At 36.9% G+C, this 23,420-nt stretch overlaps 4 protein-coding genes across 10 annotated transcripts; 3 read left to right on the forward strand and 1 right to left on the reverse strand.

Moving 5' to 3' along the window:
• The first annotated feature begins 718 nt into the window (after positions 1-718).
• LOC136239785 (very long-chain specific acyl-CoA dehydrogenase, mitochondrial-like) lies at positions 719-6,929 on the forward strand. 4 transcript variants are annotated; one of them, XR_010693599.1, is made up of 10 exons: positions 719-863; positions 1,564-1,639; positions 1,982-2,119; positions 2,209-2,301; positions 2,350-2,391; positions 2,445-2,513; positions 4,757-4,888; positions 5,796-5,863; positions 6,076-6,148; positions 6,213-6,929. XR_010693599.1 is itself a non-coding variant. In XM_066030538.1 (9 exons), coding segments are annotated over exons 1-9 (654 nt in total). In that variant the 5' UTR covers positions 719-828; the 3' UTR covers positions 6,077-6,929. The 4 variants fall into 4 exon arrangements, 3 of the variants coding, with proteins under 3 accessions (XP_065886610.1, XP_065886609.1, XP_065886608.1); XM_066030538.1 differs by having other exon boundaries at positions 6,076-6,929; XM_066030537.1 differs by lacking the exon at positions 6,076-6,148.
• Positions 6,908-15,481, forward strand: LOC136239779 (very long-chain specific acyl-CoA dehydrogenase, mitochondrial-like). Its single transcript, XM_066030529.1, has 19 exons — positions 6,908-7,046; positions 7,752-7,827; positions 8,231-8,368; positions 8,458-8,550; positions 8,599-8,640; positions 8,694-8,762; positions 11,012-11,143; positions 12,049-12,116; positions 12,440-12,620; positions 12,670-12,715; positions 12,764-12,867; positions 12,919-13,023; positions 13,704-13,826; positions 13,883-14,011; positions 14,187-14,284; positions 14,335-14,407; positions 14,923-14,995; positions 15,053-15,125; positions 15,173-15,481. Exons 1-19 carry the CDS (start codon positions 7,012-7,014, stop codon positions 15,384-15,386), a joined length of 1,872 nt encoding a protein of 623 aa, XP_065886601.1. The 5' UTR covers positions 6,908-7,011; the 3' UTR covers positions 15,387-15,481.
• Positions 15,381-20,670, reverse strand: LOC136239774 (uncharacterized). Of its 2 annotated transcripts, none has more exons than XM_066030521.1 (15): positions 20,558-20,670; positions 19,761-20,488; positions 19,566-19,697; positions 18,575-18,685; positions 18,100-18,177; positions 17,776-18,045; positions 17,620-17,680; positions 17,375-17,524; positions 17,196-17,319; positions 16,813-17,008; positions 16,223-16,752; positions 15,966-16,164; positions 15,798-15,917; positions 15,581-15,745; positions 15,381-15,508 (listed from the first exon to the last, which is right to left on the reverse strand). In XM_066030521.1, exons 2-15 carry the CDS (start codon positions 20,478-20,480, stop codon positions 15,458-15,460), a joined length of 2,907 nt encoding a protein of 968 aa, XP_065886593.1. In that variant the 5' UTR covers positions 20,481-20,488; positions 20,558-20,670; the 3' UTR covers positions 15,381-15,457. The 2 variants fall into 2 exon arrangements, with proteins under 2 accessions (XP_065886593.1, XP_065886594.1); XM_066030522.1 differs by having other exon boundaries at positions 20,553-20,662.
• Positions 20,671-20,673: 3 nt separating this feature from the next.
• Positions 20,674-23,382, forward strand: LOC136239784 (arginine and glutamate-rich protein 1-A-like). Of its 3 annotated transcripts, none has more exons than XR_010693597.1 (5): positions 20,674-21,273; positions 21,334-21,559; positions 21,797-21,946; positions 22,060-22,143; positions 23,176-23,232. XR_010693597.1 is itself a non-coding variant. In XM_066030534.1 (4 exons), exons 1-4 carry the CDS (start codon positions 20,903-20,905, stop codon positions 23,332-23,334), a joined length of 840 nt encoding a protein of 279 aa, XP_065886606.1. In that variant the 5' UTR covers positions 20,685-20,902; the 3' UTR covers positions 23,335-23,382. The 3 variants fall into 3 exon arrangements, 1 of the variants encoding a protein (XP_065886606.1); XR_010693598.1 differs by having other exon boundaries at positions 21,797-21,932; positions 23,176-23,192; XM_066030534.1 differs by lacking the exon at positions 21,797-21,946 and having other exon boundaries at positions 20,685-21,273; positions 23,176-23,382.
• The last annotated feature ends 38 nt before the right edge of the window (positions 23,383-23,420 follow it).

The following is a 23,420-nucleotide window of genomic DNA, read 5'->3' on the forward strand; positions in this document are numbered from 1 at the left end:
ATATTAATTGAGTGATATCTTTGTGTTAGATAAATCAGCAGCTGATCCAGACAATCAACAAGAAGGTGGGGTAGGTATCTCGATGTCAGAAATAATTAACAAGAAGCCTAAGCCAAGTGGTGGAGTCAAACGTAACTAAACATAAAAGTGACGAGTGTACTGTCCATATGATCACACTCACACACTTTATAATGTTTGACCAGTGGGAGGCTGACTTCACCTGAGTGGAGTCATAGAATTCAAAAAGATGGCGGTACACTGTGTCGTGTCATGTGTCACGAACTGTGTACATATTTTTGTCCCGGCAGCCACTCACTATCAATGACAATGACATACCAGAATGGAAGAAAGCCATGCTTGCTAAGAAAAACAGCAAGCAGCTATGTTTATATTATTATTAATTGCTCCGCCATATACAATGACAATTCTGCATAGCTATCAGTGGTATCAGCCGTGACACAATGCCGGGCACACAACTACATTATCTTACTTCTTAGGCTAAAGATAAACAAGCTGAAGGAACAAAGTGGGAGGGAATTCCAGCATGGAAAAGAAAACAGTTAGAAGACCGGCAAGGACCAAAAGAAAGCACTGAAAAGATATGCCAAGCACCTGAGGGCTGAAAAACAAGCCAAACTGGATGCAATGCCAGAATGGAAACGGAAATTGTTAATCAATAGAATTTTTTTATAATCCAGCACATATTTCATTGTTGTTTATCACTTACAATGAAAATGAAACTGAAATCCCGCCCGAGCTCGCCACATAAATCACATGAGCGGAATTTACGTAACTTAGGTAACGCTATCTTGAGGTGAAGGCAGGAAGATGGCCAGCTTACTGAGATTATCACTATTATCGAGGTAAAGAACGTAATACGCGTTAGTTCAAGACCTTGTTAACTGTATAATATCGTATTGAGGGTTGGTTTATTCACAGAGGTGCGCCTATTAGAGAATACACATGTCCCTAATGGGATAGCACTTAATATATTAAAATGTCACGAAATATCGGAATTTTAACTATACTCTTTTAGCCTATAAGTTAGAGAAATACGAATTTATGAGATACACCGCTATAAGAGGCAAGGCATACTGTTTTATAATTGGTTTTGTGGCATCACATTACATATAAACACTGTAAACTGAGACAGATGACCTTCTAGTGGATTATTGAACTATCAGCTACCTTTCATTTAAGGTAGATACATTTATTTTCTACCTGTTACAATAGCTGTATGTAGCACTCTTATTAATGCCCCTATACACATGGTTAACACTAGCTAATTAGCTATTTGCAGTGTTGATTGTATGGTATTGTTAAGTAATTGTTCAGTAACTTTTTAGAGAGGCCCAGTATTAGAGGTATATCAATGTATCCAAAGTTTCAGCTGAACCAGTTCAAATACATGTCGGGTTTTCCTCATTGTGACTTGACTTGTATTAAGTTACAAGTAAATTCATTATTAGAATCTGTCTGGGATGATACTGTTAACAGTCTGTTTTGGCCTCCGGGTATATTTGCTGTGTTATGTCCTAATGGTGTAAACTGTTTGTTGTACAGGAATGTTATGAGACACTGTCGTCATGTCAACAATGTGAGGCCCTTTGTTTTAAGATGTTGGTACAGTAGTGGAAAGGTCTGTTTTCACCTTTATGTTGTACTTACCATGTGTCTTGATACACACATAGCACTACTCACGTGCGCGCGCACACTATACACATGCAACACGCTACCAGTATCACACACACACACACACACAAAGCAAACAAAAAAAAAGTAAGGCCTTCAGACACATGTGTACTACTCTGAGCATTGAACTGGGAACCTTTCGATTGCTAGGGCTGATACTCTAGCCACTTGGCTATGCTGCTTCACAACTCACACATTAGCTGTGTGCTGTAACCTACACATGTGTGCACACAAACACACACACACACACATACAATTAACGGTGAAGTATTGTCATTATTATTCTTAGGTGAACAACTCATTTGTTATGGGATTATTTAATGGAGAACTTCGTCCCGAGGAAGTGTTTCCCTTCCCAGAAGTACTAACTGAAGATCAGTCTGAAAACATTTCCATGTCTCTAGATCCAGTAGAAAAATTCTTTGAGGTATATATGAATGTACAATCTTTGTAGTGGCAAAATATAAATCTTTTTAAAATGGTGTCTTCATTTTTTGATGGTATATGGTTCCACAGGAGGTGAACGATGCTGCTAAGAATGATCAGTTGGAAACAGTACCTCCAGAAGTGATGAAGGGATTAGGAGAAATGGGAGCATTTGGAATGCAAGTATGTTAGATGGAACTCACTTGTGATGTAGTGTTACTGTATTCATAGGCTCCAACTGAACTGAATGGTCTTGGACTTAACAATACCCAGGTGAGTTATATGAGGTGATGATGTTATGTTAGGTTGTGTTGTGTTGTTGTTAGTATGCCAAATTAGTTGAACTTGCTGGAGGATATGATCTGGGAGTTGGTATTGTGTTGGGAGCTCATCAGGTAGTGTGTGTGTAGTGCGTGCATGCATGCATGCACAGGTGTGTGGTGTCTACACATGGGCTTAGTACTGTACTTCAAATACATAGTAGCTGCATCGATTCTTGAATTGTTAACTTAATTCCATCCTTCTCTGCAGTTATATTTGAATTTGTATAAAAGTGTTGTTCTAGTTTAGCTGTGAGCAAAAGAGAAAATGTTCGTTGTTCTCTTTTCATCTGCTATACTTTTTGTGCACATAAAATGCTTACCAAGATTCTAATAGAGCAGTCACCCCAATACAACAGTCAAACAAAATTATATTCATGGGGGCATGGACCTGATAGGTGTTACATAGTTAACCACAAAAAATTCCTCTGGTACAAATTGCATGCATTAAACAAATGCACACATGATTTTTAGATTAGAGTAGAGAAAATTCGTGGCCCTTGGGAAAGTGCATATATACCATCTCAGCATGTATATTATGTCTCTTGAGATGGTGTGATTCATGTACACAGACTAACGTTGATGGTTGATGCTGTGCCTGTTTTGTTGTTGTTTGCTGCTTGGTTGCCGAGACAAACTCCTTGATTATTGTATTACATAGTTACCTTATAGCTGAGTTTCTGGGTTGGTCCTGTAAGTGGGAGCAAGAGTTTTGTACTACAGAAAACTGTTTCTCTGTAAGCATAGTAAAAAGAAATATTTTTAGTCATGCACAAATTATACACTGCATTACATTTCATGCCTCACATCATGTTATTTTGCTCACTTTACAATATCTGCAATGAAATTTACACACATTAATAGTAAAATCTGCTTGGAATTAAGCATGTATTAAGGGTCCAAAAATGGAATGTTAGTACTGAGTAGTTTATGGTTAAGAGTGATAATTGTCACATGCCTACAAGGGTAGCTAGTGATGGGAATAAGTTCACTTTGTGGAATTATAGTGACCATTAAAAAAATGTGAAGTCAATGGTGGTACAAAGGTGTTAGACTGTCAACCTGCTAGTAGATCACTTGAATTTTTTATGTCATGATGCATACGTACGTCATGGGATGTAAAAAATAGTGCTTGTATGGCTTGCCTCTGTAAGAATACATCTAATTGTTGAAAATTCATTGTCATCACTACAGCTGTTTCATGTTATTTCTACATATATATATATAAAGCACTTTAAAATCAATTACACACTTGTTTCATTTCAGCTATGCACGATATTTACTACTAGCACTGACAACAGATTGTTTTGTGTTTGGCTATCAAAAGACAAATAAATTAGACGATTTTAAAGGCTTGTATCTCAAGCAGAGGAGGTGGACATGCTCTAAGCGCCACCTAGCCTTAATCGTTGTCAAAATATGTCAGCATTGTTTTATTTGGTATTTCATGTGGCCTTCAATAGTTGTAATACATAACTGAGAAAACAATGAGGTTCACTGGGATTCTTTAGATATCTTCACATAAGCTTCAAGGCAATATATTTGTTTTCTAAAAGTTGCTTGAATTCTGGGTGAAATTTAATAATTCGCGGTTTAGTACATGCAACTTCACCAAACTTGTCATGTACGAGTCCTATAAACAGAACAGTGATGCTTCACTGAGAATGATGTCCTACCCTCCTCAATAAAATGAATTTTGCATATTTTGTTTGGCACTTAAAGCATATCCATCCTACTCTGTATCTCAAGAATAGCTGAAGTGATTCCTAAATTTAATACATAAGAAATTCCCTTGCGGAAATTGCACTGTAACATGTTAAGTATTAATCCAGGAATTGTGAAGCTAAAAATTGCTAAAATATTTAGTTCTCATTATGAGCATAATTACCTGTTTCACCAGTTTCTTGGGCCATACAAAGATCCAAACCCAGCTTTGTGATATAATGAATCTATACAGTTCAAAGGTGGTGGCTGCAGTAGTATTATTGGCTATGAAGTATTAAGACAATATCATCAGCATGTGATTAGTAGATTGATTCATGACTGTAGCAAATTCATATCACCACTTTTGGTTCGAAACCTTTCTTATTATGGTCTATTTTTTTAATCTTATATCCTTTTTATAGTTGGATTGTTTGCTGTAAACAAACGTTTTCTTGGGAGTTTAATAGGAAACATAATGTAGTGAATTCCTCTGTCGATGTATGTATGCAGTAATAAAATACAGACAAGTTAGTAATCAATTTAAAATGTCAGGCAGGTACAAAGGACACCTGGTACATGAACACAGTATGTGATAAACATCCTCCTCTGTACAGTCTATAGGTTACAAGGGGATATTATTATATGGTAATGAGGAACAGAAAACCAAGTATATACCAGATCTTGCTGCTGGGAAGAAGATTGCTGCCTATTGTCTTACTGAACCATCGTCTGGTTCTGATGCTAATGTGAGTATTTGTGTGTAGCATAGTGTGTGTGTGTGTGCGTACATGCATGTGTGTCATGTGTAGTGTATACGTGTATGTAATGTGCAAAATATGCATATGTATGTAGTGTGTAATTAGCATGTAGCATGCAGTACCATACCACAGTGAATGACGAAGCTAGTTGGCTTCTTAACAAGTGCGGTTATGATGATTTATACCTTAACTACCTCTTTTCCTATTCAATAACCAACTGTTATTAGTTAAATCATTTGTGGTAAGACATGATAACAATAGTTGAACACTATGAGGTCACAAACATTTGATAGTAATAAGCTAGCAAAAACCTTTGCTCTACTGAATATCATACTAATATACAGCATGTAAGGGTGTGGCATGTCTGATCTTTGAAATGAGAAAGGATAAGAGAAATTACATACACCTTATGGCAATACATCTTGTATGTCACTAGCGTTAACTTAAGAAAAGGTTTCATCTTCTCAATATATCATTTCAAAGGTTATGTAGTGATATGAATGATGATCTGAGATATTTAGTAATGCTATGAAACCTTCCCTGAGAAGCTATTGATTCAAGTACTATGGGTAGTTACACGAATTGCGACGTGTGGTGGGTGGGCTGACATAATGTATTCGGTCACTCTGTACAGGTTTCACAATAGAAACAGTACTCAATTGTAATGTATTGATGTAGGAAAAGCAGTGGGCTTAATTGACCAATAATGTATTATGTATTAAACTGGCAGCCAACACAACTTTAATTTTACAAGGAATAGTGAAATAAAATTCATGACGTTGAAAATACAGGAAGCATTCTTGCATGTGTTTCCTTCGAATAACAATAAAATTATCTATTATTTCATTTGATAATAATGATAGTATGTCTACATCATTTTGTGTCATTTTTACAGTCCATCAGAAGTCGAGCAGTTCTAAGTGATGACGGAAAACATTATGTTCTTAATGGCAGTAAAATATGGTGAGTGAGTGGGCGTATTACCCTTAACCGCTGACCAGTAATTGTAGGAAGTTATGACATAGTTGTATAGTGGTTTTTCCAATGTAATGACCGCAAAGTGTACTGTGTTATAGTACCACAACTGTATAGTTTTTGTTTCTAATGGATTTTCTGTTGTAATTGCATTTCCATCATCATTCTTACATGCATATAACCACTAGACAGTGCACTAGACAGTGCCTGCAGATCCTCCACAACTAAGTGGACTATTAGCTGCTCTGTCTAGTGCACAGTTGAAGCCTGTAGGTATGTTGCGTGTAGTATAGTGTGTGTGGTAATTAATATTAATTGAGTGATATCTTTGTGTTAGATAAATCAGCAGCTGATCCAGACAATCAACAAGAAGGTGGGGTAGGTATCTCGATGTCAGAAATAATTAACAAGAAGCCCAAGCCAAGTGGTGGAGTCAAACGTAACTAAACATAAAAGTGACGAGTGTACTGTCCATATGATCACACTCACACACTTTATAATGTTTGACCAGTGGGAGGCTGACTTCACCTCAGTGGAGTCATAGAATTCAAAAAGATGGCGGTACACTGTGTCGTGTGTCACGAACTGTGTACATATTTTTGTCCCTGCAGCCACTCACTATCAATGACAATGACATACCAGAATGGAAGAAAGCCATGCTCAGCTTGCTAAGAAAAACAGCAAGCAGCTATGTTTATATTATTATTAATTGCTCCGCCATATACAATGACAATTCTGCATAGCTATCAGTGCTATCAGCACACAATTGGCACACAACTACATTATCTTACTTCTTAGGCTAAAGATAAACAAGCTGAAGGAACAAAGTGGGAGGGAATTCCAGCATGGAAAAGAAAACAGTTAGAAGACCGGCAAGGACCAAAAGAAAGCACTGAAAAGATATGCCAAGCACCTGAGGGCTGAAAAACAAGCCAAACTGGATGCAATGCCAGAATGGAAACGGAAATTGTTAATTAAAAAACAGCAAGAGAATTTTTTTATAATCCAGCACATATTTCATTGTTTATCACTTACAATGAAAATGAAACTGAAATCCCGCCCGAGCCCGCCACATAAACCACATGAGCGGAATTTACGTAACGTAGGCAACGCTATCTTGAGGTGAAGGCAGGAAGATGGCCAGCTTACTGAGATTATCACTATTATCGAGGTAAAGAATGTAGTACGCGTTAGTTTAAGACCTTGTTAACTGTATAACATCGTATTGAGGGTTGGTTTATTCACAGAGGTGCGCTTATTAGAGAATACACATGTCCCTAATGGGATAGCACTTAATATATTAAAATGTCACGAAATATCGGAATTTTAACTATACTCTTTAGCCTATAAGTTAGAGAAATACGAATTTATGAAATACACCGCTATAAGAGGCAAGGCATACTGTTTTATAATTGGTTTTGTGGCATCACATTACATAACACTGTAAACTGAGACAGATGACCTTTTAGTGGATAATTATAATTATTGAACTATCAGCTACCTTTCATTTAAGGTAGATACATTTATTTTCTACCTGTTACAATAGCTGTATGTAGCACTCTTATTAATGCCCCTATACACATGGTTAACACTAGCTAATTAGCTATTTGCAGTGTTGATTGTATGGTATTGTTAAGTAATTGTTCAGTAACTTTTTAGAGAGGCCCAGTATTAGAGGTATATCAATGTATCCAAAGTTTCAGCTGAACCAGTTCAAATACATGTCGGGTTTTCCTCATTGTGACTTGACTTGTATTAAGTTACAAGTAAATTCATTATTAGAATCTGTCTGGGATGATACTGTTAACAGTCTGTTTTGGCCTCCGGGTATATTTGCTGTGTTATGTCCTAATGGTGTAAACTGTTTGTTGTACAGGAATGTTATGAGACACTGTCGTCATGTCAACAATGTGAGGCCCTTTGTTTTAAGATGTTGGTACAGTAGTGGAAAGGTCTGTTTTCACCTTTATGTTGTACTTACCATGTGTCTTGATACACACATAGCACTACTCACGTGCGCGCGCACACTATACACATGCAACACGCTACCAGTATCACACACACACACACACACACACACACACACACACACACACACACACACACACACACACACACACACACACACACACAAAGCAAACAAAAAAAAAAGTAAGGCCTTCAGACACATGTGTACTACTCTGAGCATTGAACTGGGAACCTTTCGATTGCTAGGGCTGATACTCTAGCCACTTGGCTATGCTGCTTCACAACTCACACATTAGCTGTGTGCTGTAACCTACACATGTGTGCACACACAAACACACACACACACACATACAATTAACGGTGAAGTATTGTCATTATTATTCTTAGGTGAACAACTCATTTGTTATGGGATTATTTAATGGAGAACTTCGTCCCGAGGAAGTGTTTCCCTTCCCAGAAGTACTAACTGAAGATCAGTCTGAAAACATTTCCATGTCTCTAGATCCAGTAGAAAAATTCTTTGAGGTATATATGAATGTACAATCTTTGTAGTGGCAAAATATAAATCTTTTTAAAATGGTGTCTTCATTTTTTGATGGTATATGGTTCCACAGGAGGTGAACGATGCTGCTAAGAATGATCAGTTGGAAACAGTACCTCCAGAAGTGATGAAGGGATTAGGAGAAATGGGAGCATTTGGAATGCAAGTATGTTAGATGGAACTCACTTGTGATGTAGTGTTACTGTATTCATAGGCTCCAACTGAACTGAATGGTCTTGGACTTAACAATACCCAGGTGAGTTATATGAGGTGATGATGTTATGTTAGGTTGTGTTGTGTTGTTGTTAGTATGCCAAATTAGTTGAACTTGCTGGAGGATATGATCTGGGAGTTGGTATTGTGTTGGGAGCTCATCAGGTAGTGTGTGTGTAGTGCGTGCATGCATGCATGCACAGGTGTGTGGTGTCTACACATGGGCTTAGTACTGTACTTCAAATACATAGTAGCTGCATCGATTCTTGAATTGTTAACTTAATTCCATCCTTCTCTGCAGTTATATTTGAATTTGTATAAAAGTGTTGTTCTAGTTTAGCTGTGAGCAAAAGAGAAAATGTTCGTTGTTCTCTTTTCATCTGCTATACTTTTTGTGCACATAAAATGCTTACCAAGATTCTAATAGAGCAGTCACCCCAATACAACAGTCAAACAAATTATATTCATGGGGGCATGGACCTGATAGGTGTTACATAGTTAACCACAAAAAATTCCTCTGGTACAAATTGCATGCATTAAACAAATGCACACATGATTTTTAGATTAGAGTAGAGAAAATTTGTGGCCCTTGGGAAAGTGCATATATACCATCTCAGCATGTATATTATGTCTCTTGAGATGGTGTGATTCATGTACACAGACTAACGTTGATGGTTGATGCTGTGCCTGTTTTGTTGTTGTTTGCTGCTTGGTTGCCGAGACAAACTCCTTGATTATTGTATTACATAGTTACCTTATAGCTGAGTTTCTGGGTTGGTCCTGTAAGTGGGAGCAAGAGTTTTGTACTACAGAAAACTGTTTCTCTGTAAGCATAGTAAAAAGAAATATTTTTAGTCATGCACAAATTATACACTGCATTACATTTCATGCCTCACATCATGTTATTTTGCTCACTTTACAATATCTGCAATGAAATTTACACACATTAATAGTAAAATCTGCTTGGAATTAAGCATGTATTAAGGGTCCAAAAATGGAATGTTAGTACTGAGTAGTTTATGGTTAAGAGTGATAATTGTCACATGCCTACAAGGGTAGCTAGTGATGGGAATAAGTTCACTTTGTGGAATTATAGTGACCATTGAAAAAATGTGAAGTCAATGGTGGTACAAAGGTGTTAGACTGTCAACCTGCTAGTAGATCACTTGAATTTTTTATGTCATGATGCATACGTACGTCATGGGATGTAAAAAATAGTGCTTGTATGGCTTGCCTCTGTAAGAATACATCTAATTGTTGAAAATTCATTGTCATCACTGCAGCTGTTTCATGTTATTTCTACATATATATATATAAAGCACTTTAAATCAATTACACACTTGTTTCATTTCAGCTATGCACGATATTTACTACTAGCACTGACAACAGATTGTTTTGTGTTTGGCTATCAAAAGACAAATAAATTAGACGATTTTAAAGGCTTGTATCTCAAGCAGAGGAGGTGGACATGCTCTAAGCGCCACCTAGCCTTAATCGTCGTCAAAATATGTCAGCATTGTTTTATTTGGTATTTCATGTGGCCTTCAATAGTTGTAATACATAACTGAGAAAACAATGAGGTTCACTGGGATTCTTTAGATATCTTCACATAAGCTTCAAGGCAATATATTTGTTTTCTAAAAGTTGCTTGAATTCTGGGTGAAATTTAATAAGTCGCGGTTTAGTACATGCAGCTTCACCAAACTTGTCATGTACGAGTCCTATAAACAGAACAGTGATGCTTCACTGAGATTGATGTCCTACCCTCCTCAATAAAACGAATTTTGCATATTTTGTTTTAGTGGCACTTAAAGCGTATCCATCCTACTCTGTATCTCAAGAATAGCTGAAGTGATTCCTAAATTTAATACATAAGAAATTCCCTTGCGGAACTTGCACTGTAACATGTTAAGTATTAATCCAGGAATTGTGGAGCTAAAAATAAATTGCTAAAATATTTAGTTCTCATTATGAGCATAATTACCTGTTTCACCAGTTTCTTGGGCCATACAAAGATCCAAACCCAGCTTTGTGATATAATGAATCTATACAGTTCAAAGGTGGTGGCTGCAGTAGTATTATTGGCTATGAAGTATTAAGACAGTATCATCAGCATGTGATTAGTAGATTGATTCATGACTGTAGCAAATTCATATCACCACTTTTGGTTCAAAACCTTTCTTATTATGGTCTATTTTTTTAATCTTATATCCTTTTTATAGTTGGATTGTTTGCTGTAAACAAACGTTTTCTTGGGAGTTTAATAGGAAACATAATGTAGTGAATTCCTCTGTCGATGTATGTATGCAGTAATAAAATACAGACAAGTTAGTAATCAATTTAAAATGTCAGGCAGGTACAAAGGACACCTGGTACATGAACACAGTATGTGATAAACATCCTCCTCTGTACAGTCTATAGGTTACAAGGGGATATTATTATATGGTAATGAGGAACAGAAAACCAAGTATATACCAGATCTTGCTGCTGGGAAGAAGATTGCTGCCTATTGTCTTACTGAACCATCGTCTGGTTCTGATGCTAATGTGAGTATTTGTGTGTAGCATAGTGTGTGTGTGTGCATACATGCATGTGTGTCATGTGTAGTGTATACGTGTATGTAATGTGCAAAATATGCATATGTATGTAGTGTGTAATTAGCGTGTAGCATGCAGTACCATACCACAGTGAATGACGAAGCTAGTTGGCTTCTTAACAAGTGCGGTTATGATGATTTATACCTTAACTACCTCTTTTCCTATTCAATAACCAACTGTTATTAGTTAAATCATTTGTGGTAAGACATGATAACAATAGTTGAACACTATGAGGTCACAAACATTTGATAGTAATAAGCTAGCAAAAACCTTTGCTCTACTGAATATCATACTAATATACAGCATGTAAGGGTGTGGCATGTCTGATCTTTGAAATGAGAAAGGATAAGAGAAATTACATACACCTTATGGCAATACATCTTGTATGTCACTAGCGTTAACTTAAGAAAAGGTTTCATCTTCTCAATATATCATTTCAAGGGTTATGTAGTGATATGAAGATGATCTGAGATATTTAGTAATGCTATGAAACCTTCCCTGAGAAGCTATTGATTCAAGAACTATGGGTAGTTACACGAATTGCGACGTGTGGTGGGTGGGCTGACATAATGTATTCAGTCACTCTGTACAGGTTTCACAAATAGAAACAGTACTCAATTGTAATGTATTGATGTAGGAAAAGCAGTGGGCTTAATTGACCAATAATGTATTATGTATTAAACTGGCAGCCAACACAACTTTAATTTTACAAGGAATAGTGAAATAAAATTCATGACGTTGAAAATACAGGAAGCATTCTGGCATGTGTTTCCTTCGAATAACAATAAAATTATCTATTATTTCATTTGATAATAATGATAGTATGTCTACATCATTTTGTGTCATTTTTACAGTCCATCAGAAGTCGAGCAGTTCTAAGTGATGACGGAAAACATTATGTTCTTAATGGCAGTAAAATATGGTGAGTGAGTGGGCGTATTACCCTTAACCGCTGACCAGTAATTGTAGGAAGTTATGACATAGTTGTATAGTGGTTTTTCCAATGTAATGACCGCAAAGTGTACTGTGTTATAGTACCACAACTGTATAGTTTTTGTTTCTAATGGATTTTCTGTTGTAATTGCATTTCCATCATCATTCTTACATGCATATAACCACAATAAAAAAGCTTTTAGTATAGTTACACTACATACATTTTCCACTAACTGATTTTCGAGGTACTGTAGAGACAGCACAACGTTACACATCATAATGTACATACAATTCTCTGTACTGTTATTGTAGGATCAGCAATGGTGGTATTGCTGATGTGTTTACAGTGTTTGCGCAGACACCGTGCAAGCATCCCAAGACTGGTGAAGATCGTGACCAAGTGTCAGCATTCATTGTGGAGCGATCGTTTCCAGGAGTATCCAGTGGTAAACCAGAAAAGAAGATGGGAATCAAGGCATCAAACACAGCAGAGGTTGGTATACTCACTTCGGGTAATAATCTGTGATCATCACAACTTATAGGTATATTTTGAAGATGTCAAGATACCTGTAGAAAATCTTCTTGGAGGTGTGTGCGTGCGTGTGTGTGTAATGTAATATTTCTGTAATCTCACAGAGTATGGTCAAGGGTTTAAGATTGCTATGAACATTCTGAATGCTGGTCGGTTTGGCATGGCTGCCGCAATGTCTGGAGTGATGAAGAGGTTGATAACTCGAGTGGTGAGCAACTAATCACCATCACTACTATTACTGCACAACAATCACTTGTAGACCGATCATGTCACTAACAGAGTACAGTTTGGCAGCAAGCTACAAGAGTATGGTTCAGTACAAGAGAAGATAGCCAATATGGCCGTCCTACAATATGTGACTGAGGTATGTACATGTGCACACGCATATACATGCACACATATGGATACATATATGTGTGTTCATGTTCACATGCACACATACACACTAGGGCTGGGACGAAGCTTCGAATGCTTCGTGGTGAAGGTTAAGTAAACTTCGAATTATAAAAGTATCCTTCGAAGCTTCGTAATGCACTCATAGTCTATTAAAGAATTACAAATAAACGTGGTTATCTTTATTGCAGCTGTTATTCCTCTTGCGTGATGAATGTTCGTCTCTTCGCGATCGATCTTTGTGTACCACGCCCACTTTTAAACCATCGCAGTTCAGCTTGCTACCATAGTTGCAGCCTTAAAACACCTTATAAAGTGATAGATAATGCATGGAAAGCGTACTTTTAGCCATTAGTTGGTGTTTACCTGTGTATGATTGCAGTATAGCGGACACGCCAATTTGCAATCGATCGATCGCGTCATTCAGTACTGCTGCTATGCACTTTCCAAATGCTTACAAACTTATTAAATAGATTTAGAAAGATAAAACCTAAGAAGGATGTGCATAAATACAAGAAAACCTACAACCTGAAAGCTAACACCGAAGCTTCGAATGTTCGAACATTTTATTAGCGAATATTCGAAGGTAAATTTCAATATTCGTCCCAGCCCTAATACACACATACGGTGTGTACATTGATCCCAATATAGTCAATGGCCTATATGATCAGTGGAAACATGGATCGTGGGGCAAAGGAATATCAGCTTGAAGCAGCAATCAGTAAAGTGTTTGGATCAGAAGCAGCGTGGCATGTCTGTGATGAAGTGATACAGGTATGAATGGGGTCTGTGCATTAAGTGTGCTATAATATCTTATCCTATGGCAATAGTTACATGGAGGAATGGGGTTCATGAGTGAAGCTGGTTTGGAGCGAGTCTTGAGAGACCTACGCATCTTTCGTATATTTGAAGGAAGTAACGATATCCTTCGATTGTTTGTCTCCCTAACTGGTTTACAGGTAAGTATCAAATTTGTACAGGACATAACCTAACTGATGTTATGAAATACAATAGTGTACATTAAGTATGTAAATCCCACAACTGCATACAAAATTATGCCATAGCAAAATATAATCCACAGAATTATTTTACTGCACATTTTTGATCTGTCCAATTTTTAACACAACCATATAGTATGCTGGTGGCCATTTACAAGAGCTACAAGCAGCACTCAAGAATCCAGTTGGCAACCTTGGTTTGGTGATCACAGAAGGAGTGAAACGATCAAAAAGGTATTGAAAAGAAATTTGTAAATACCACTGATAAACTTTGTAATCTATAGAATGGTTGGAGCCAAAACAGTTCTACCACTGAATGACTATGTTGCATCACCTTTATCCAGTGAGGCTGAAATGGTATATACTAATTCATTGTAATCATATTACTTGTTAGTCTAACTGATATCCTAAACCAGATTAGTCACCAATACACTCTTATTATAATGGTTTACACAGTACTATTGGTAGTTTATACCAACATGTTTCTTAAGCCTTCCAGCTATGTCATGAATACAATTATGGCACAAAGAAGTGTAAAATATTGAAATAGATAGCTTAATTAGTGTATGGTTATTATTTTATATTTTACCCTATGAGAGGTGTAAAATAAGTTAAGGTTTGTGGAGTGTGTAAAATAATTTAAGGTGAGGTGATAATTATTATGGTTTTCTTTGAACCTTACCACATCTAATAAACACATTGTTATGGTAATTAGTTGGTAATCCACAAACTGAAATGATTTTTAGCCATCACCTTTACTCTTGGGATCGATCAAAGGACTTGTGTTTGTGTGTCCATAACTAGATTTAAATACATTGCTGACACTACAAATGTTATAAAATACTTTATTAATTTTTTTAATTTGTATACAGCTGAGAGATTGTGTTACCAAATTTGGTGCACAAGTTGAAGCCATCTTATCGAAGCATGGGAAAGGAATAATTCGTGAGTAACATTTTATCTCCTTGTTTGGTTACAGACAATTGTATTTTTGTTTTTTAGATGAGCAGTACATTCTCAGACGACTTTCTGAGGCAGCCATTGACACTTATGCAATGGCAGTAACATTATCAAGGTGATTTCTCTATATTTCCTGGTTTAAATAATAAAGTTTTGTTACAGGGCTTCGAGAGCCATCAATGAGAAATTTGCTACATCTGAGCATGAACGTATTATTACATCAATTTTCTGTAAGGAAGCTTACAAGCGAGTGACCAGTCACCTAGCGTCATTGACGCAGTCGGCACAGCTGTCACAAGATCAACAAATGTCTTCAATTGCCAAACAGTTATGTGAGGAAGGAAAAGTAGTTGCAACGCCAGCACTAAAATTCTAACTCCTACACATTGTATTATCATGACATGTTAAAAATGAATGTACAATATAAAAAAACATTAACAAGGCATTTCAGTTATAGCCTTGTAAATGACAGTTAATGGTTTCACGAAGTTGTTGGCACTACAAAGAAAGGGAAAAAAGGAAGTGTTAATAAAACATGACTGGAGTGTGTGGGTGAGTAACTGAGCGCACCTGTTGACTGTACAACAATAGTGGTGGTGAGGTTTTATCAGTGAAGTCAAACACCACCAACTCATCTTTCACATCACAGGAAGCTGTCTCGATTGCATCAACCCACACACGTTGTAGAATTTTACCATCACTGACTCTCCTCAATATAAACACTTCATCCCACACCTTGTAAATATGCATAAATAACCCACTATGGAAAATGTGGCAGTTACCTCACCTCAAGGGTACAAGTTGTGTCGATTTTGTTTGCTCCCAAGTGCACACCAAATGAGACAGATTTCTTTACATTTAATCTGATTTCTTTAGAGTTCATTGCTTCATCCCACCTCCATTTCCCCTGTAAACAGGAATATCAAATTTTATAAAATTCCCACTCTTGACCTACTTCACATATTGATGTAATGAAGTCATTACAAATACCCAGTCTGTTGTGAGTGGATATGCTGTTGACTAGCTGTTTACTCCTATCTGCATTAACTCCAGTGATTTGTAGAAATATTGTAATATTTGTTAATATAGGCATTAGTACTTCAATTTCGTCTGATTCCATTTTCTGTTGTACAGAGTGACTGCTTGATAAATACCTGAAAAATAGAAGATGGTCATAAACACACATCTAGGCTTAGTTTTATAGTTAAATACTTTTGGTATAGTTCAGGTGTTCTTTCATTCCAACCAAGCTTGTTTCTTAGTAAGCTCACAGTGGACACAAAAATTGTTTTCCAAAACTGATTATCAGCAAAACAGCCACTGACAGATGGTGACGCTGACTTCATGAATAAATCATGACTTAAAAATTTCCTGCCAGAATGGTGTGGTTTGTTTGGGCTGGGGTCAGAAATGGCCGGGTCAGCAACTTGATCAGGGGATGAAATGGTTGATACAGTTGAGTCATCAGTACTTGATTGCTTATGAAGAAACATAGGTGACTCTGGTGGTGTTGGTTCTTCATAAGCATCTGACTTTGTAGCCGTGTAAAGAAAACTTTTTGATAATACAGATGCTGGCATAGGAGGACCATTGTGTGTTGTACACACAAGACAACTGAGACGCAACAAGACGAAGGCAGACACTAAACTAGCATGTGGACTCTTGTTAAAATCACTATCGATAAATCTTATCATCATCTTGAACAAATCCAACAACTTGCGATAAACTGGTCTACCAACTTCCTACAGTTTAAAATGAAAATAATTAAAATACTTTAATAAAACATTTAACTGCATGAGTACCATAGGTGAAATATTCTGTAGTGTTTCCGTAGATTCTTTACAACAGAGAAGGCCTCTTTCTATCAACAGAAGCATCTCTGTTCTGTGTGAATCACTGGCTAGCAATTGCTTGTGCTGTGCCTTCAAGAATGGCACACCCCTTCCCTCCAATAGCTTCTCTACCCATTGTTGACAGGTTTGATCAGCAGCAGATGCCCTAATAAAAATTAACAAAAAGTTTAATAACACAAAATGTTATTGATAAGCCCTACAAGTTTGGTTGCAGATTTATGGAGTGATACATTGATGACAGTCAAATAAAAATAATAACATACAATGAAAAAAGGCTTCATAGAATAAAATTAATAATAATTACTACAGCCAATAAACTTGGCTCTACTAACATAGCTGTTGTTGTTGTAGGAGTGAGTGAATTTCTTGGCCTTGCATTAAATGCTGTTGCCATATTTGGAGAAAAACTGCAATCTTCAACAGGCAATGGTTCTATATCTTCATCACTGCTGTAGTCTAAAGAATTCCAAAGTTAAAACTTTAAAACTAAGATCTCTTTGTTTCTACCTACCCCGACAAGTGTATGCTGAATTATAATCGAGAAGTTGTTGGTAAAGGCTGGACTTAGGGTCACAAAGGTGCACAGACACTTTTTGCTGTTGTTTGTTTAGCAAACTTATTGCACTGTGTTGGTGGTTGAGGTCACCATTTGTCTTCCTGCCTACAAAGTATAAAGTGTTACAATTGGTAATTGAATAACGATGCATTAAATAATAAACATAACAATGAAATAATAGGAGACATCAAAACAATCACCTGATGACACATAAGCAGTGTTGGTGGGATTCAAGTTCCAAGCAAGAAAATACTCAACGCTCTAATGAACCAAAAACAGGATACAATGGATGAATTGTTACAGTTAGTGACACCAAAATTGTGGACACAATGACACCAAGACAATATGTCTCGTACCTGACTAGCTATAAACTTTTTAATAAAGCTGTTGTCTTTGTGGTGCAGAGAGTATTCTTGCAGAAGGCAGGACAGCTGTGTAGTGATTATGGGACGTGGAAACAGCCGGACGATTGTTTGATGTCTAGGCAACAAGCCTAGCATCTCTGGCGACACCATGAACCTCAAAAATGCACGACGAATCAGAATATCGACCCTCTCCACATCTTGATAGTCAACAATAATCAAATTGTCTTCAACATGACTTATTGGCTGGAGATTATCCAATATCTAAGTATGGCCAAAACTGAGTTATTTTAAAACCATGAGAACAAGAATTTGCACCTTTTTAATATTTGCCTGTAGCTCACAAGAATTTAGGGGAAGTTGTGGTAGCAACTCAGCATTTTCTGGTTTCCTTATCTTAAAAGAAAAATAAATTAGATCATGCCAATCAAACCTAATTTAAATATTATTATTATGTATAATAATTTCTGGCTATCCCTTAGTAGTTATCACATGAACAGATGGTAATAATAGTTGACATAAAAATTAACAACCAACTTTTTAATTAGAAGACTACACAATACCTTTCAGAGACAAGCTATCATGAGACATACATTTTGTATTGCCCATCCTGGCTACACTGTTAGCAATATAAGGCTTCACCTTAACTACCCATGCTCAAAATACTTTGAATTGGTAATATAGTAATTGAATTTACAACTACATCTGTGCTTTTAGAGAATAAAAAGTATTAATGAGCACAAAGCCACAATTAATTGTGTTACAATACTAGCTACTAATATTGCCTGAATACCTTTTTATTGTCTATGTCGACTACATAGACGTCTTCCAAGTTAGCAGGAGAGAGTTTAGTTATCAAATCTGCTGTGGTCCCAATGATGTAAGGCACAGGAACCATCAGAAACTACAGATGGTAATATAACATGCATAAGAGAGATGGACTGATTGACATCCAGACACCAAATTAGAATTGAGACAAGGCATGAGGTAGGCAGGAAAGAGTAACAAGTTGCAATCATATAAAAAAAAAATTCACTTCTATAAAGTTTTATGATTTCTAAGAAACACAACTGCAAACAGAGAAAGAAAATAATATTTTACTAAAGTAGGCAAACATATCTGTTATCACAAGATAGTCATAGGGCTTCTCATCACATTACACAATATGACATACATCACGAGAGGATGCTGGAGCACTTATCATTGTCATTAAACAATTAATCACAAACATATTGTGGAAATGCATTACTAAATAACTACTTTAAAGTAGTCTTTATCTCACTACAATCTTATGGTTATGTACACGCCACAAAAACTTAAACCCTAGCACATCACACATGTTTAAAGCATTAGAAGCTTTATGGTCTACACCACACAAAAGTCAAAAAGAAGGCACATATGTTTAGTGCATTATGTACATCACAATGGAAATTTAGTAAATTTGTACACATATGCTCAAGCTACCGTTAGTCTAGGCAATTTAGTTGCAGATAATTTGATTTTACAATATAATTCTCTTATTTTAATATAGTATACTCATTGTGTAATGTTCTGAAAATGCATGTGTGTGTACGTGTCCGTCCTTGTGTATGTGATGTGGTGTGTTGTGTGTGTGTGTGTGTGTGTGTGTGTGTGTGTGTGTGTGTGTGTGTGTGTGTGTGTGTGTGTGTGTGTGTGTGTGTGTGTGTGTGTGTGTGTGTGTGTGTGTGTGTGTGTGTGTGTGTGTGCGTGTATGTGATGTTAGTGTATGTTGTGCACACAGATTAGAAATACACCATACATACATCAGCAGCTTCACTAAGCCTCAATGGCAGCAGAGGTATCACAGGGAAGACATATTCCAGTGGGTAGAGTAGTGCAATCAGGGTCAACACAACATCGCTGACCACAGAACATTTCCTGGCACATATCAAAACCTGTCAGTGGGGGTACAAAGTGTGTAGTTTAATAATACTAATAATTAGTATAGAGTTTGTTACTTTTTGCTCAGTAAGGATTAATCTTATTATCTCATTAACTGTGTGTGGTCTCAAATGTTGAAATAACTGTCGTATTGGCAGTTCACACAAAGGGAGCTCATACATGGGTGGTAAGTGTAGTATTGTGGGTGAACCAATATCTAGTGTCACCTCCAGTAAGACAGATGGATCATTAGGTGCTGAAATCATTAATAATTTCTCTATCCATTTCTCAATGTCACTGACTAGAATTGTTGTTGCACTGCTAGCAGTACCACTCGGATAAAATAAGTCACTCCATGAAATGGCATCACAGCAGCTTTCAACCATATTTGTTAAAGTTTTAAGACAGTTTTGGAAAAATTTTAAAAATAATTGTTGACTTAATATACAAACAGACAGGGGCACAGTTTCCTTGACAACAGGATCATGTGATGAACTGGGTACCTCATAAGGGAATGTGTCACACACTCCAAACAGTTTTTGGTTCGTCTCAGTATCAACCATTGTAAAGGTATGATGACTGCATAATTCATCAACTGTATACCCACACTGAGGTTGACAAAAGTATGCTACTGTGCTTGACAGTGGACAATCCTTATGACAGTGCTTCGGAAACTGTCGTAGCACTGTTCCTTCTGATATTTCACAATAACTTGCAATAGTTTCATCACTCTGTTCTGGTCCTATAAGTACCAGGTACTCTACCAGCCGTGAAGATGCAATATGCTGGGCAGCCATATAAAGTACTAGGAAGTGGATATGTAAGCGGGTGACTGTAGTCCTTAGATGGACAACACAAATAGTAACTACCTTACTTGATAAAGGCTGAACGTCAAAGCACTGCTTACATCGGCGGCAGATGAACAAGGAAATACGAGATAAATATAATAATGTGCGCTAATAAAATTTCAGGTGCGCTATGGGTGCGACCATTTCGAGGACCATTTAAAGTTTTCAGTACAGGCCTCGACCGTCACCCGGAAAGCCTGCAGTGTTAGCTTTTTTTAAGAGCAATGACAATTACATTACTGGATTGGGTTTTTAAAAAGGAAAAGACTACTTTATTCGTGCTACTTTCTAATTGAAGAACCAAATCTTACGATAAGCGCTATCTCTTTACAATTTTTTATTCTAATTACAGTCGCACACTTCAGTAGAACATGCCTCGGTCAAGAACTCACTCAAGAAGCAGATCGCCACCGAGAAAAAAGCGATCAAGGTCTCCTAAGAAATCTAAGAAAAGACGGTCCAGGTCTCCTCGCTCGCCTACATCCACAAGATCACCATCACGAAAAAGCGAGCGAAAAAGCAGAAAGAGATCAAGGAGCAGAACTCCAAAATTAATGAAACTCCCTAAACAATACAGAAGCCGGTCAAGAAGTCCTCCTTCTCCGGTTAAAGACAGGTTTGGCCGCTCGTATGCACCAAAAAAGAATGAGTGGGACAAAGACTTGAAAGAAGATGACGAAAGGGATAAACGCAGAAGAGACGATGAAGACAGAAGATTAGAAGAAGAAAAGTTGCGGCGAAAGTATGTAATGTTCTTGTTGAAACCCGCCATTTTATGTTATCACGTGATTTTATAAAATAGAAAACAAGAAGAGCTTGAGGCAAGGTTTATTGAAGAGGAAACTCAGAGAAGGATTGATGAACTTGTAGCAGAGAGAGTAGCAGCTGAAATACAAAAGAGAAAAGCTGAAATTGAAGAAGAGGTTTTAAGACGAGTAGAGGAAGCAAAACTAGTGATGGAACGACAGTTAGTAGAAGAGATGGAAAGAAAACGCAAACAACAGGAAGAGGAAGAAGACCGCAAGCAGGTATTGGCGAAGCTCATTCGTCCTGTTACAGGCAGCTAATTCCAGTTCTTTTTTTTTGCTATAGTGCATTCACTCTGTTTGTGCTATAAAGTCAACTTTTGCAGCGGCACTAAAGTAGACCTAGTTCTCCTAATTAATGCTGCCTGTTTGGTTACTCACAATTGAACTTAAATAATATATTCTAGCTGCTCTTGTTTAAGGCTCTAATTTTGTGTTTTTTGTATGAACCCACCTCAGCGTGCTGTAAATTGCAAGTCGGCTTTGCAGAAATTGTTTTGGAGGTTGCATTTTAGCCTGCAGCGTGCACGAAATTCATTCTTGAAGACACAAATTTCTTACAGGAGTGACGCGTGAAGAAGCTAGCCGTACGTATGTGAGTTGAAACTGGTAGGTTTGATGTAGGCTGGAGCATTGTAAGAGGGATTGTTTTTGATGTATGATACCTTGTTACTGATGTGCATTATCTGTTTTACTGTGTTGCTGGCATGTTTCTATCATAGGAAGAGGCTAAAAGCGAGAAGGAACGAGTACAGAAAATTCTAGAGGAAAATAACCGTAAAATACAAGAGGCACAGAAAAAATTGGTAAGCAAAACTACATATAGCTAATATATTGTAATGCTGGTTCTAAGCATTGCCATATATTACAAAATAGTGTAGTGACAGTACCATAAAATTTTAATATTAATGAGAATGGTTTAATTTAATATTCGAGATGGCTGTTTGTGGGTCCTTTATAATAGAAATTTTACCTAGAATTGTCTGAAGTTCTTAAACTACCAATGCTGGTGTATGTTCTGCCTTTGTTGTGGTATCATGTCAGTGTTGTAGGTGTTATGTTAAACCCTAGTTCTTAAAAGAATAATATGCTGCCTGTAGTTTGTGTGTGTGTGTGTGTGTGTGTGTGTGTGTGTGTGTGTGTGTGTGTGTGTGTGTGTGTGTGTGTGTGTGTGTGTGTGTGTGTGTGTGTGTGTGTGTAGTATGAGTGTAGAGTGAGTGAGTGCATGTGTGTATTGTGTGCATACTTGTTTACTTACTATAATTAATTGATTTGACTTGTTTGTGCATCGTTCATGTTTGTTTATGCATTTACTCAAGGGACGCATTATATTTTAACTGTCCATTAGTGATCGATTGTATATTCATACTACTAGATTGATTTCGATCTTTTGCTTGTTATTAGATACTCAATGCGCTACAAATTTCGTGTGCAGTATCAACTTAATTGTTGCAAAGGCTTTGATCTTATTGCGACTTGTTTTTTTGGTTAGCGTTGTCGTAAACAACATGTTTTGCTGTTGACATACTGTCCGCTCTGTGTGTGTGTGTGCATGTTATCTTGTGCGGTTGTCATAAAGATAAAGACAAAATATACTCTTTATGGCAAACTGCTTTATTTATTTGAACACAAAATGTAAGCATTAACATTTAACTAAATTTAGTCTGGGCATGTGCTATGTTTAGGCTTGTTTGGTCTGATGCAGTACCTTATTTACCTTGGGAGTTATATATAAAATTTTATACAATGAATGCGTAGGTAGATATTGTATGGCTGTATAAAATGTAGGATAGCTTACTAAATATAACCTCTCCAAAAATTTTGATGTGTATTTCTAGGAAGAGGACAGATTTCAAATGCTAGAACAGCGGCGGAAGATGGTAGAAGAAAAGGCGGCTTTGGAGAGAGCAAAGAGGGCACAACAGAAAGAGCAGCAACAAGTTATCTTAAACAAAACTGGAAAGGCTAGACCTAAGTTGTCTTTCTCTATTAAATGATTTATTAGCTAAGTACCAAAATTTACACCCAATAAAAAATAACTTGAACTGTGGTTATGCGGCTTCTAAACCGGCGCGCATAAAAG

Source organism: Dysidea avara, chromosome 12 (assembly GCF_963678975.1).
Source record: "Dysidea avara chromosome 12, odDysAvar1.4, whole genome shotgun sequence".
Taxonomy (NCBI): Eukaryota; Metazoa; Porifera; class Demospongiae; order Dictyoceratida; family Dysideidae; genus Dysidea; species Dysidea avara.